The sequence below is a fragment of the Chrysoperla carnea genome, chromosome X (assembly GCF_905475395.1).
Source record: "Chrysoperla carnea chromosome X, inChrCarn1.1, whole genome shotgun sequence".
NCBI classification, from domain to species: Eukaryota; Metazoa; Arthropoda; class Insecta; order Neuroptera; family Chrysopidae; genus Chrysoperla; species Chrysoperla carnea.
This window is the reverse complement of record NC_058342.1, coordinates 32,205,525-32,219,474: the sequence shown is the minus strand read 5'-3', so window position 1 is coordinate 32,219,474 and position 13,950 is coordinate 32,205,525. Positions and strand designations below refer to the sequence as shown.

At 30.7% G+C, this 13,950-nt stretch overlaps 1 protein-coding gene across 1 annotated transcript in view; it reads left to right on the top strand.

Annotated features, from left to right (window-relative positions):
- Positions 1–2,475: 2,475 nt before the first annotated feature.
- LOC123303061 (zinc finger protein rotund-like) overlaps positions 2,476–13,950 on the top strand; it is a 98,889-nt gene continuing 87,414 nt past the window's right edge. The window contains exon 1 of the mRNA XM_044886158.1: positions 2,476–2,646. Within this exon, the coding sequence (XP_044742093.1) occupies positions 2,476–2,646 (171 nt within the window). The remainder of the gene's footprint in view (positions 2,647–13,950) is intronic.

The window sequence follows — 13,950 nt, the reverse complement described above, 5'->3', positions numbered from 1 at the left end:
TTTTAATTGCTTTTGGGAAATTGGAAATTTGAAAACTTCTGTCTCCAATGATTCAAAATTCTATTTCTATTTGGAAAATTATCCCCCAGTGATATTTCCATTATCCCTCGAAAACGTCCTAAAGTGATATTTTTGGATAATATCTAATATTACTCACGATCAAAAATGATATTGATTTGTTTTTAAATAATGGTGTGGGTGACAAGCTATCTTGAATGTAGTAAAATTGGAAACATATAGACCTTTCCCTTCTAAGTTAGAAAACCAAGAAATGTTGTACCGTCGCGAGAATAAGATTTTTCGATACTGTCTTTAATTTAAAGACCGTCGTTTAAGCTACAAGAAATATTTCCTACACTTTAGTTTTCTTCTAAGTTCAACAATTTTCTAGTTGTGATATTTTACAAAGTATCAGACTCCGTTCAAAACGAACTGATTTCCATTCATCCTTGTACAAATCAATTAGCATACGATTAAATATTTTTGCTGTTCATGCAGGTATAATTGGATAAAATGTGAAAATTTCATACAATTTCCATTGTTTGTTTTGGAATTTCCATTCACTGAACATCGAGATTTTGAAAAATTTGAGTGTTGATTGATTGTGAAAAACGTTGAGTAGGTCTGAAAACAAATCTTTCCACTCGCACGATATCTTGAATCGAACGATAAATATTTTAACTATGAAATTTTTAATCCATGGGTAGTTGAAAATTATAAAATATATTATTAAAATAAATTAAGATTTTTACCCATATTTCCTAGATTTCCTAGAGTATTTCGACTACCAAGTAGTCATCATTAGTATGAATTAGCTAATCATAATTACTCTTAGGTTACTCATTGCTAATTTGGTGGCGGACGTATTTATAAAATACAAATCTAGGAAATTGGGGCAAAAATCGAAATTTATTTCGAAATATCCTAGAGTTCTGATTTATTAGATATCTTTGATAATATTTATATCAAAATATTGTTTTCGATTGTAAAAATACTTTAGTATGTTGCCAACACTGTAGTACTTTTAGCTTTCTGTATCTTAAATATATACTTAAATAATAATTTTTCTTCATAAATATTAAGTTTTCATTAAAATTTCATTATTTATATTTATAAGAACGTTAAAATTACAATTATTTTTAATTAAATTTGATAATTTTTGATTCCTTTTAATTTTAGTCAAAAATTTCATTTAAGTTTATTATTTTTTTTAATGGTTTAGAAGTTCCAAAGTGAGGGTAGTGTCAGTCACGATTTATTTGTCTAATAAATTTGATTCTAAAATACTAAGCTTCTTTATTTTACCATTTTTCAATAATTTATGTAATTTGACCCCAGATACAATTGAAAATCATCAATCAACTTAAAAATACTTTCGAACGGGTCTTCCTTTTGCATGTAGTGTCACTCACATTTGTATTTTGTTAAATAAATCATATATCATAAGGTTTTATGCACTCATTTTGTACTACTAAAATTAAAACCGTTAACATATTAGTTTACATAATATGACGCAAAATAAAAAACGCATTTTGGGTCAAAAGTAGTGTCAGTCATATAAGGAAAATTTATCGATATCTGGCGTAATTTTCAAAATATCGAAAATTGAAAATTTTGTTTAGTTATTTAGCTTTCGATATTTGGTAAACCAAGGCATGTATCGAAAAATTGAATTCTTATTTTTCGTCTACATTCATGAAGTTATAACAAAATTCATCATCAAAATTGAAAATAAGATAAAAATAATTTCAATCCTAAATCTACCCTGTTCTTACATCCCTTATATGGACGTAGATACTTGGCTTTTTTCTTTTCTATGTCATTGCTTGTGTTTACTTTCTATTAAGAACTTTTTTTAAAATTTGTTTTCATTCATTCAAAGTGAAAATTATCAAAAACTTTCAAAATATGTCGTTTTTTGAGATTCCTCCATGAGCCAATGTATTTTATATCGATTTTCAATGACTTTTTTTCTTAAAAATTTGCATGGATATCTAAGCTGAAATTTTAACCACATATTCTTTGAGCAAATATCTGCCTATACAAAAATTTTGAGCCTTTAAATTAAACATTTTTTTCATGCTCATACATCCTTAAACTAAATTGCATGAAGATTAATGAAAATTTTTTGTTATTGCACGATTTTTCCAAAACATTCTGTAAGCATGATGTTTCTAAATAAAAATTATTTCTAATTTCAGATAAAATCAACAAAGAAGTGTTGAGTCAACTCAACAGAGAGACAATATGTAAGCGGATATTTGAAAATCGTGTGTGAAACTTTATAAACTGTGCAATAATTCGGTACTCAAAAAAAAAGTACTAAAAAAGCAGTACTTTAAACAATAAAAAGTAAGTACATTTTAAGTTAAGTGCAATAAAAAAAAAAATTAAGTAAAAATGTTGGCATTATTGAAACGATAAGCAAAACAAACGATTTATCAAATAACTTATCGATAAGTGTGTCAAAATATTATGTACCCGTGGTATCGGACGACTGACACGTCTACAGCCGCGGCGGCAATGCAAGCATCGACGGCTGCCGCACTTGGACAATTTTGCTCGCCAATGGCCACAACAATTAAAACTGAAACTGGTTACGCTGATTGTATGTTAGCGATCGATTACGCAACGGGTCAAAATAAGGTAAGTTTTTTTTTTCCTGTGATTTCTTAGTATTTTTGTGTTTGTTTTTTTTGAATAGTTAACATAACTGATCGAGAAGGTAATCGGCCTCAATTCTTTTGTATTTTTTTGTTTGTTTTTTATTTAAATATTTTGCAACAAATTGTTTTCAAATTCCCAAAACTAGTTTGCAAATTTGACATATTTATAGTGATTGTTACATAAATTTGGATCGAGTCATAAATATCGTGATTTCCTGGTGATACATTTTATTTTATGTGCAAAATTTTGTATTCACAATAAAAGGTTACTGAACGTTTTTGCAAATCTTTCAATGAATTTAACCTCAAATATATTTCATTCAGTGTTTATTAGAAGTTTTATTCAGAAATTACAAAAATTCGATTTTTTTCTCAATTTTTGTTTAAATATTTTTTTTTTTGAGTCTAAATGGCCCAGCGGTCTAAGGCGTTAGACTGTTTATATATTTAGGATTAGGTTGTGGGTTCGAATCCAGGCAGCGGCAGTGTGAACAATTATAATTAATGGAGGTGCAAAATTGATCACATTGTCGTCGCTTGGATAAGAACGAAGTAATCGAATCCACCCACATCCAAAATGTAATTGTAAATATGTATGTTATAGGCGTATATGTCAGAGAAACGGAGGTTAAACCCCATTATTATAATTATTTTTCAAATTTTTTTTTTTAAATTTTTTGTCCGTGAGCTAATAACACCTAAATATCGTCACAATCCATAAATCTTGCATTTATGATGTCTTAAATCCGACTCTAACCACATTTGTCTATGATTTTCAACCCCTCGAGTAGTACTAGGGATATCTAGCCCCTTTTAAAGTGGTAGGAAAGTATATAAAACCTTGAGACCGGTACGGCTTTGTAGATTAGCCTGAACCCAGACTTTCACATTATTTACAATGCCCCAAGTGGTACAGGAGGGCGCTTTCTCCTGTAAAACTACGAGACATATAGAAACTTCCAGATACAGTTCGTGGGATTGAAAATTACGTTAAAAAGTGTAGTTCAGAGCTAATATCAATTTTGTTAAGGCAGTCTAAAAACTCTAAAGAGCCTAAATAGCCGAGCGGTCTAAGGCGTATGTCTCAGAACGCTGGACAATTTAGACTTAGGTTGCGGGTTCGAATCCAGGCAGACGTATCTTTGTTAAATTTGTGCTAAAATTGTAAATTTTCAAACACAAATAGTTTAGGTTCCTTTTAAACGGTTTTTGTAAATTCTATAAGCTTTAAATTTTAAATTCTATTGAACTTTATTTGAGAATGACTCGCTCTGTCTCACGGCTTCAAATCCCCATCCTGTAGGAAATTCGTGTAGGAGTAGATTAGATAAGATTCGAGTTAAGAGTATGTCTTAGAAGCTTCACTCATCTTAGAGAACTTCTTTGCTTCAAAGTTGCTCCAGAAATCCTACAGCTTTAATCAAGTTTAGGATTTTCCTGGAAAACACTTCATTTTTTTCACTTTTGTGGAGATCAGTCCATCCTAAATAGTAGTGCCGTTTAAGAGACGAACGTCCTTTCAATTTCGTCCTCTTCCAAACAAAATCTGCAGAGATCGTTCGCTGCGAAGTTGATTTTATGCAATTGCTTATTGACTTTGCAATGGCCAGTAAGCAGGCCCATTAAGTATCCTTAAATAGTTTTTCCTCAGTTGAAAGCACTGAAGCCTGAAGCTTTTGAGCCTCGTGAGCCATTGATTAATTTATTTTAGATTTTATTGTGCTTTTTGGCACCTCAAGAAATGGTTTTAGGTCGTTTAACGGAGTACCTATTTTGACTAATTTGTTAGCCTGTTCATTTCCATCGATGCCTGAATGTCTTGGCCCCCAGCCAATAATAACTTTATTATGTTCGGCTTAAGAAATTATTAAAACCTATGTGACAGTAATTGTATTTTGGGTCTAGATCGGTATTTCCATAGAACCTTCACACACTGCACCCCTAACAAAGACATAAAAACAAGTATATACCTTATATTAAAACGATCGCGGCGGTGAAAACCGACCGACAGTCGGACCGAATAATAAAGGTAAGAGCACAACAATGGTTTGAAGATTGATAATTTCGATGATGAGTGTGTACATGTATGATGGGGCGTGGTAAAACCATTTTGTTTCATTTGTTTGTGATTGGTTAATAAGTTGAAACAATGCACCTCGCAAATGTTGTACATAAAGAATTTTAAACAGTTTGCAATATTTAAAAACAGTTGCAACCGGCAAGGATACTTTACCAAGCCAGCCAAGTCCATACTCACTTACACAGTTTGCGCTGGGTAGCTTGCCATCGTATATATCACTTTTTATATATTCGAGAACGTCTGTTGTGCAATAACCGCGCACCGGTCTGTCTGTCTATCCGTGTGCAGTTGTGTTTTATAAGGCCTAGTGACGTCACAGATATGTCATGACAATGTTTGATATATTTTAAGTTGGTAATCTTGTTTTCATATCGAAATTATGATAATGCTATGTTTATTTAAAGTATGGCTTTTTTTTTTTATTAAATATCACAAAATATACAACCCCCACTCTACTCCCCGCGCCTTTATACTGTATTAATATCTACCTTTTCTAATCTCATGTGTATAGGGCCGCGGTGGCCACCTTTTGAATTTATCATAACATTTTTTTAAATAAATATTCAAAATGTCGTCAATATTATGAACCGTGTGGGGAGGGGGTTTGTTTTCGGTAGCGAAATTAATTGTGCGGAATATTTCTAAAAGTATATCTCGTGATCAACAACCCTTTTCTAGGATGAAGATGTTAAATTAGAGGAAAAGTGACACGGCATGAAAATGTCTATGAATTATACATAAAAAATACAAAAATTTAGCTTATTTAATGATTTTGCTTAAAAATTGTTCTAAGAAATCGAAATTTCTATAGAATTACCGGCGATATTTCAGAAACTGCTGATTTAATCGTTAACTGAACTCGATTTTTGTGTTTTTGGATACAAATTTACCAAATAAATTACTTTAAAACTTACTTTATCGAATTCCGAAACAAAAATTATTTTGCGATTTTTTGAAGGGGTACCCCTTAAGAAAAATCAAAAAAATATTGTATTTCCGATTTTGATAAAACTCAGTTTATAAAGTAATTTTGACCCAAAAAATACAAAAATCGTGTTTATTTAACGATTGGAAGAATAATTTCTGAGATAAAGCTACAATCAGATCGATTTCAGTCCGTATCATGGAAACTATTAATCTAATCGTCAAAAAAAACTAGATTTTTGAATTTTTTGAATATATCGCAACCGATTTTAGTCGAAATTTCGAAAAGATTTTACTTTGATCGAATTTAAAACTGAATTTTAATATTTTGCTACGGCACTGTCGGAAGGGTTAAATTTAAGACTTTAGTTTTCCTGAATAGATGAAATGCCTTTCGAAAAAATAGATAGTTTGTAAGAGTAAAAGAGCCTAAATAGCCGAGCGGTCTAAGGCGTTAGACTTTGATCGGTCGTCTATTTAGACTTAGGTTGCGGGTTCGAATCCAGGCAGCGGCAGCGGCAGTGGGAACAATTAAAAAGTGGGATGACGGTAGAATTGATAACATTGTCGTCGCTTGGATAAGAACGAAGTAACCGAATCCACCCACATCAAAATGTTATTTCCAAAAATGTATGTAGTTAAAAAAATAAAGATTAACAAATAATGATGTGAATGGCCTCTGTTATAGGCGTATATGTTAGAGAAACGGAGGTTAAACTCCATTATTTTTATTATTATTATAAGCGTATAAAAAAAACCATTTTTATCTCATTTGAACTTAACAAACAGACCATATTTGTATTTGTAATAATTAAAATGATTACATAAAATTTGAAAAATTTCCAATAAAAATATTTCAATGAAAATGAAAAGTATTTTCTGAAGTAATTGAATTTTAAACATGATATACATTTAACTGCCATAATTAGGTATGAAAGTAATGAAACACAGACTGAATTGTGCAGAACTGAGAACAACAGCTACAGCAAATACAGCTAACAGTGATTAATAACAAATAATATTAATTTAAAATTAAAAAAAAAAAAAATGAATTAAATCTATAAAGCACGTTTCAACATTGGCTTTGAACTTAAAATGGTAAAGTTGATTTTAAGTAAAAATTAAACAGAAAAAAATCTAGTGTCAATTCCGCCATACAACATCCATATATTTGCATGTTACAAGGATGCGACGCTGAGTGAAGTATTTATACCAAATTTTCGGACAAAATATAACAAACAGCTTTTTATGCTCAAAATTGATTCAATTCTTTTATTTGGCAATCCTAACCGGACATCCTAAAATGGATAAATTAGGTGATTTTATAACCACCTACACTTAAATTTTGCTCGTAGCATCAATATTTTTAAGCGTTACAAACTTGGGACTAAACTTAGTATACCTTGATATATTTCATATAGCTGTCCACGAAGGACACACTTAGGCTATAGAGCCCATTATGATACCATAGATGTGTTTTATCACCTTTCCGCTGATAATTTCATTTATCAGCTTCTCAGTTTCTGCTGAGTGCACCTCAGTCTCTGATTTGAATCTGAGTGATTTCTTATATGCATGATATTAAAATATAGAAACCAAGTATTGTCTACAAAACCTCAAAAATGCCGTACTATGTTAGTGTATGGAGGTGATAACAAATCAGAATTATAAATGTCTGTGTAAAACAGCTAATGAATTAAAATTATGAAAATGATTATTATGGGTATGAAACCAGAATTACAAGTTGCTTATACATAAGAAAATTTCATTTTAATTTTTTTATGCACAGTTCAGTTTTGTAGACAATATGTTAGTTATTTTTTTTTTAATCAAGGGTAAGCACAATTAAGAATTTTTATATTATATAAAAATGATGAATGAAAATTTTTTTGCTTTAATTTCTTGTCTCGAATATTTAAGATTAATTTTCTAGGTCAAATTATCTTTTACAAATTATTTCCTTTCCTATTTTATTCGCACGTAATTTTCAAAGAAATTATTTAATTAAAGAGAATTGAAAAAAATACACTCGAACCAAAACTCGAACCCGGACTTCTTTGATTCATGTCAAGCGCCCTGCCAATTAGGCCATTCGAGTTCTAGACACAGAGTGCAATCCGGTTTCCTGGTTCGAGTGTATTTTTTTTTCAATTCTATTTAATTATGATTACTAGACAAGATATTTGTCAATATTTAGTTTACGCTGTATGTATCATATTAAAAGTCATCAATTATAATCGAGAGACCATGATGTAAATAAATATCGTATACATTATTAAAAGTAAACAAAAACATGTAATGGAATAATTTACTTAATTTTTGAATTGATAATTCCAAAATTCTTCAAAACAGGAGTTTCCGATACTTAAAATGTTTTAGTCCGAAGAACTTTTCACTATGAAGGATACCTTAACCTTTCTTCGTTGAATTGTCTAAATAAGATTTTTTTTTTGAGGAGATATAGGCACAAATTAAAAAAATTGATATTTTCAATTTTGATTATAAATTATGTTATAGCTTGACGATATAAGACGAAAAGTAAGAATACCATAAGTAAGAATACGATATCTGGCGTATTTTTCGAAAATATACTCTTTTTCGTGAGGGGGCAAATTGGGGAACAACTTTGGAGTCCATTTTATCCTAAAATATGAAAGATAGAGAGAAAATTTGCAATTTGTTGTATTATTGTCACAACTAGTGAGCCTTATGAGGAAATTGATGAAAAAAACGAAAATACTTCGAAAAATATTCAAAATTTTAGAAAACTAGTACCAATGGCGCCCGGAAGGCGATGCCCAGCTACTTTTTTGGTATGTTATTTACACCCCATACGAGAGTGCGAAACCACATTTTGCAAGCAAAAAAAAAAGTTGTGTTACCTGCGTAATACGTAAAAAAATGAAAAAAGGCCGAAAATTTTAAGCACAATTCTTTTTCTCTTCCAAAGTTAAGCTTCATACTGCTCTAAGGGATCCAAATAACATACCAAAAAATCAGCTTTACATCGCGTTTTGCGATTTTAAATGTAATTAATATATTGGTTTTAGCGACGGGTTACAGTAACTACAAGAGCGAAACTCTGCACGGGCCGAGCTAGTCTTTCAATACGGGTATATAGGGCATTTTTAAGGATGTATGAATGAGCATGACAACAATGTTTGATTCAAAGGCTCAAAATTTTTTTATAGGTAGACTTTTACTCAAAGAAACTGTGGTTATAATTTCAGCTTAGGTATCCGTGCAAATTTTTAAGAAAAGAGTAATTGAAAATCGATATAAAATACATTGGCTATTATGGAGGAATCTCAAAAAACGACATATTTTAAAAGTTTTTGATAATTTTCCCTTGAATGAATGAAAACAAATTAAAAAAACTTTTCAATAGAAATTAAACATATAAGCAATGACATAGAAAAGAAAAAAACCGTGTGTCTCCGTCCATATAATGGATGTAAGAGCAGGGTAGATTTAGTTTTGAAATTATTTTTATCTTATTTTCAATTTTGATGATGAATTTTATTGTAACTTCATGAATGTAGACGAAAAATAAGAATACAATTTTTCGATACCTGCCTTGGCTTACTAAATATCGAAAGCTGAATAATTTAAACAAAATTTTTTATTTTCGATATTTTAAAAATCACGCCAAATATCGAAAAATTGTATTCTTACCTTTCGCCTTATATCATCAAGTTATATAATACTTGACAAACTTCCGTGCTCATACATCCATTAAGGTCAATTTTTCAAAGGTGTTTTGAAAAATGAATGAATTGTCTATCAATAAAAAAATAATTGATTAAAAATTATGAATTATGATCAAATAATAATAATAATAATAATAATAAATGCGTAATCAATAAAATATAAAATGAATTATTATGTGATAAAAGATATTTAATATTTTCACTAATACCAACATAAAACCAAACTCGAACCATATGTGGTACTTATTACTTATTATATTATAACTACATATACTGTAGCTGTGGATAGGTTTAGGTAGCTGCTCTTGTGTAGTTGATCCGATGTATGTTGCATCATAATACCGATTATGTCTTATGTATGTCTACTCTATTGTCCGACGCATTTAACATTATTATTATAATCATATAAATAGTTAATCAGATCTACAGTCAAAATATGTTATAACGACATTCAACGGATCAAAAATTTTGGTTGTTATAACCGATATGTATATTTTTAGAGCCTAAATGGCCGAGCGGTCTAAGGCGTTTGTCTTTTTTGACTTAGGTTGCGGGTTCGAATCCAGGCAGCGGCAGTGTGAACAATTTATAAATAATGGGAGTGTAGAATTGATCACATTGTCGTCGCTTGGATAAGAACGAAGTAAGAGACTCCACCTACATCAAAATGTAATTGTAAATATGTTTGTAATTAAATAAATAAAGATTAACAAATAATGATGTGGGTGGCCTCTAGTATAGGCGTGTATGTCAGAGAAACGGAGGTTAAACCCCAGTATTATTATTATTATATGTATATTTTTAACCGACTTTAAAAAAGGAGAAAGTTCTGTGTTCGACTTTTTTTTGCGAAAGTAAGCATGTTTGTTTGTTTATTTGTTTCGCTTTTATGCTAAAACTAGCGAATGGTTTTTAATGAAATTGTACAGCAATATAACTCATATGTCAGAATAACACATGAGATATAATTGATAAAAATATAATATTAATTAAAAAAAATTAATTTAATTTGACATTTTTAGCTTTACAATACCACGCAATTACAAAAAAATATAATATATTGTGTGCAAGTGATGCTTTTAAATTTGATAATATAAATAGGTCTCTTCAATCATCAATACTGTAACTTTAGTCGTCTATGTTCATCAAATGATGGATCTTCGATGGACTCATAAAATAATTAAATTAAAATTTAGTTTTGATATCATCGACAACCTTATATTTTGATGGTATTATTTATAAACTACAAGATTGTCTAAATATTTTAGATAGTTTTTTATCACACTCTCTAAATTTTTTTATATAGAAATATCCAACTGAAAAGGAAAATCTATATGATTCATCATTCAACTTTGAACGATAAAATAAAAATTAAAAAGCCCGATAACCTAGAAATTTTTGGTGATTTTTGGAAACTTTGTTAATAAAAAAATGTATTTATAAAGTTTTATTGAAATCCAATATATTATTCAATCGTTGTATATCTCCTTAAACGATGTCTTTATAAATGATTTTGACTGTAGCCAATAAAAAGGTATATATGAGTGGTGCGTTAGCGGTCGGCCACAAGTACTAGTTAAATATAACAACCTTATACTTTAACATGTTCAACTGGGTACCGATATGGAAGTTACTTCTTTAGAGATATTGAATTTAAAATTTTTTTTTAATATTATTCATCAATTAATTCTATAAATTTTTAATTTTTTTTTTTATTAAATACTTTATTATTTTTATTTATAAATCAAATTCGGCATTCAATATCATCAACGTTTCTTAAAAAGGTTGTCTAGGGTCTACGAAGTATAATGGACCCGAAGTTAGACACATAAAAACAAAAATAATGGAAAATTATGCGCATTAAAACTGTTTAAATAGTTGTTTTCGGAAAATTTTTTAACTCAATTTTTTTTCCAACTGTGTAAGGGGGAAGTATCCATAATCCACTTTAAAACTAGGTTAGGTTAGGTAAGAGTGGCTATCCTGGAGTGAGACACGTTTAGACCATAGGGTCCGTTGTGATACCAAAAAATGTTGGCCCACTCCCGGCCACTACTCCATGAACCATTTGGAGCTGTTTACGAACAGCAGGAGAGCTTTGACGTCGACGGACTCCAGGTCGGAGAGGTCGTCAAAGAGAGGCTGGCTCAAGTAAGTCCACCTCCTCATGACAAGAGCTGGGCAGTGACAGAGAAGATGAGACCATTGTCTGCTCCTCGTCATCACTGTGACAGCTCCTGCAGTAATCGTGATGCACTGCCAGGCCCAGGCGTTCAGCATGCCTGCCGCCCAACCAGTGTCCTGTAATGGCCGCAACAACTTTGCGAACTCCCGGATATTTATTGATGCTCGTGTACGGCAGCATTGTACCATTTCTGGCAAGCTCGTCGGCTTCGCAACTTCGCACACAAAACTAAAACCGTTAACATCACAAGATACAAAAATATAAAACCAGTGATGTTGAAGTAAGTAAATATCTGCTAATCAACCCTTTTAAACTGGAAAAGCCACCACAATTGTCGGAAGTAAATTAAATTAGTTAAAATCAGATTGACCAAAGGTATGACCATATAGTGGTTTTTAAAATACAAAAAAAAGGAACATGAACCCCTTCTTATCAAGTACCGCATATCATCATCGCACACAGAGTTTAAAAACAATTAACAGTGAACTGAAAATTACTAGAATGTTCGAGGTCGAACAAGACGATGATATAGATGAGTGGTATAAGAAGTAAAATGACGATAATGATGATGATACCTTTGTTTATAAGGGTTGCAGGGGGTGGGAGAGGTGTTTGGATGTAAGGTTTGGGGGTGTTTGTACAGTTAATTTAACACAATGATGTTATACATTTTAACTTTCGAAAAGAAAGGTTATGTTTTCATTCCAAAAAACGAAATCAAAATTTTTTTGATGTCTTTTTGATCATGAATCGCTAATATTTGGCTCTTGAAAATTTAACGCTTGAAATATTTGAAGCATGTGCAGAACCCGTGAGCAAATCCTTCATCACACGACTAAAGATTATCAAACGGTTGACGTGACTGCTGAAGGGTTAAGTGAGCAAAATCTGTAGAAAAATTTTTTAAAATGTCCTTTAAAAAGATTCAGTTTTAATCAACTGATTCACTTAAAGATGCACCAATACCAGGGAATTCTGTATATTTTAGGGAGGAGAGGATTGCCCCGGGAGGGGTTGAATTGAATTGAATGTTGATTTTAAATTTAAAAATTCTCAAGGGGACTCTTCATTTTGTAAAACAATGGATTAACGGACATTCTACCTTAATAAATCAATAGGGTATTCTACTATATTTGAAAAAGTCAAAATATTGATTTTGCTAATAAAAAGACACCAAAAATTTATTTCGGAAAAATACACACGCTTTCTTGCCAAAAACTTAAATTTTAAACCTTTTTTAAACTGCCAAAAACTCGGGCATCCAATTTGATGACGTAATATGGGTATCATTATACGAAATAACACAAATAAGTTTGACAGATATATTCATAGACATCTGATTATAATAAATATAAATACTTATTATCTATGTATACATTATACCCAGCTGTCTACACTGAACTAACTGATGGTCTATGACTCATACCGCTATGACATCACAGCAGGACTTACCCGCGTTTTAGTTCACGTGATATACAGTTTAAAAATTACGATTTTTAATTTTAATTTTTTAAAATAAAAAAGGTCTTTTATGATTCGATCAGAATATTTAAGTATATTTTTACATAAATTTTAACTTTTTTTCAAATTTCATGATTTATTTTTGACTAACGATAATACCCTATTAGTGTAAGGGAGTCAGAATTCTGTGATCTGGTATCTAAAGATCATATCCAAGACGACTTGTGTTTGGTGTAACACATAGGACATGTGAATTGAGGCAAAATGAAATTTATCTCACAACATACTCAGCACAAAACTAACCTTATATTAAAAACATCCCTCTCTTACACAAATTACTTATACTTACCTCGAAAACTACCCCCTTATATATATATATGTGTTGTATGTAGTTCACGAAAACGTACGTACTGCATTAACATCCCCCCGGAACCCCCCGATATACGAAAATATCATTTGTTTTTCGAATTATTTTTACCAGCAAAAACAACTTCATATACTAATTAATGTTTTGTGTATTCTAAATTAAATTTTTTATTCTGACAGAAATGAAAAGCATTTTCATGGGAAATAAGTAAAGAACCAGTCAAGTGAAAACAAACAATTGACTGAGTTAATTGTCGCAATAATCTGTAGGGAAAGTATTGAATGTCAGTGCTTGTATTATTTTTTTAGAAATTAGAAGAGTTTAAAAAACAAATACAATTATGGTTTTGGTCAAATTTTTGAAAGTATTGTGCAGTCCTGGTCCCGGAATTAAGCACATAAGTATTAGCTAGCAAAAAATCGGCATCACAGCTGAAAGAATGACCCAAAATTAGTGGGTTTCAAAAAAAATTCCAATAAGATCGCATCAAATTTGCCTGTATTATCAAAAAAATCGATTTTTTAACTTTATGACGTCATCAGAATCAAAAAAATTTA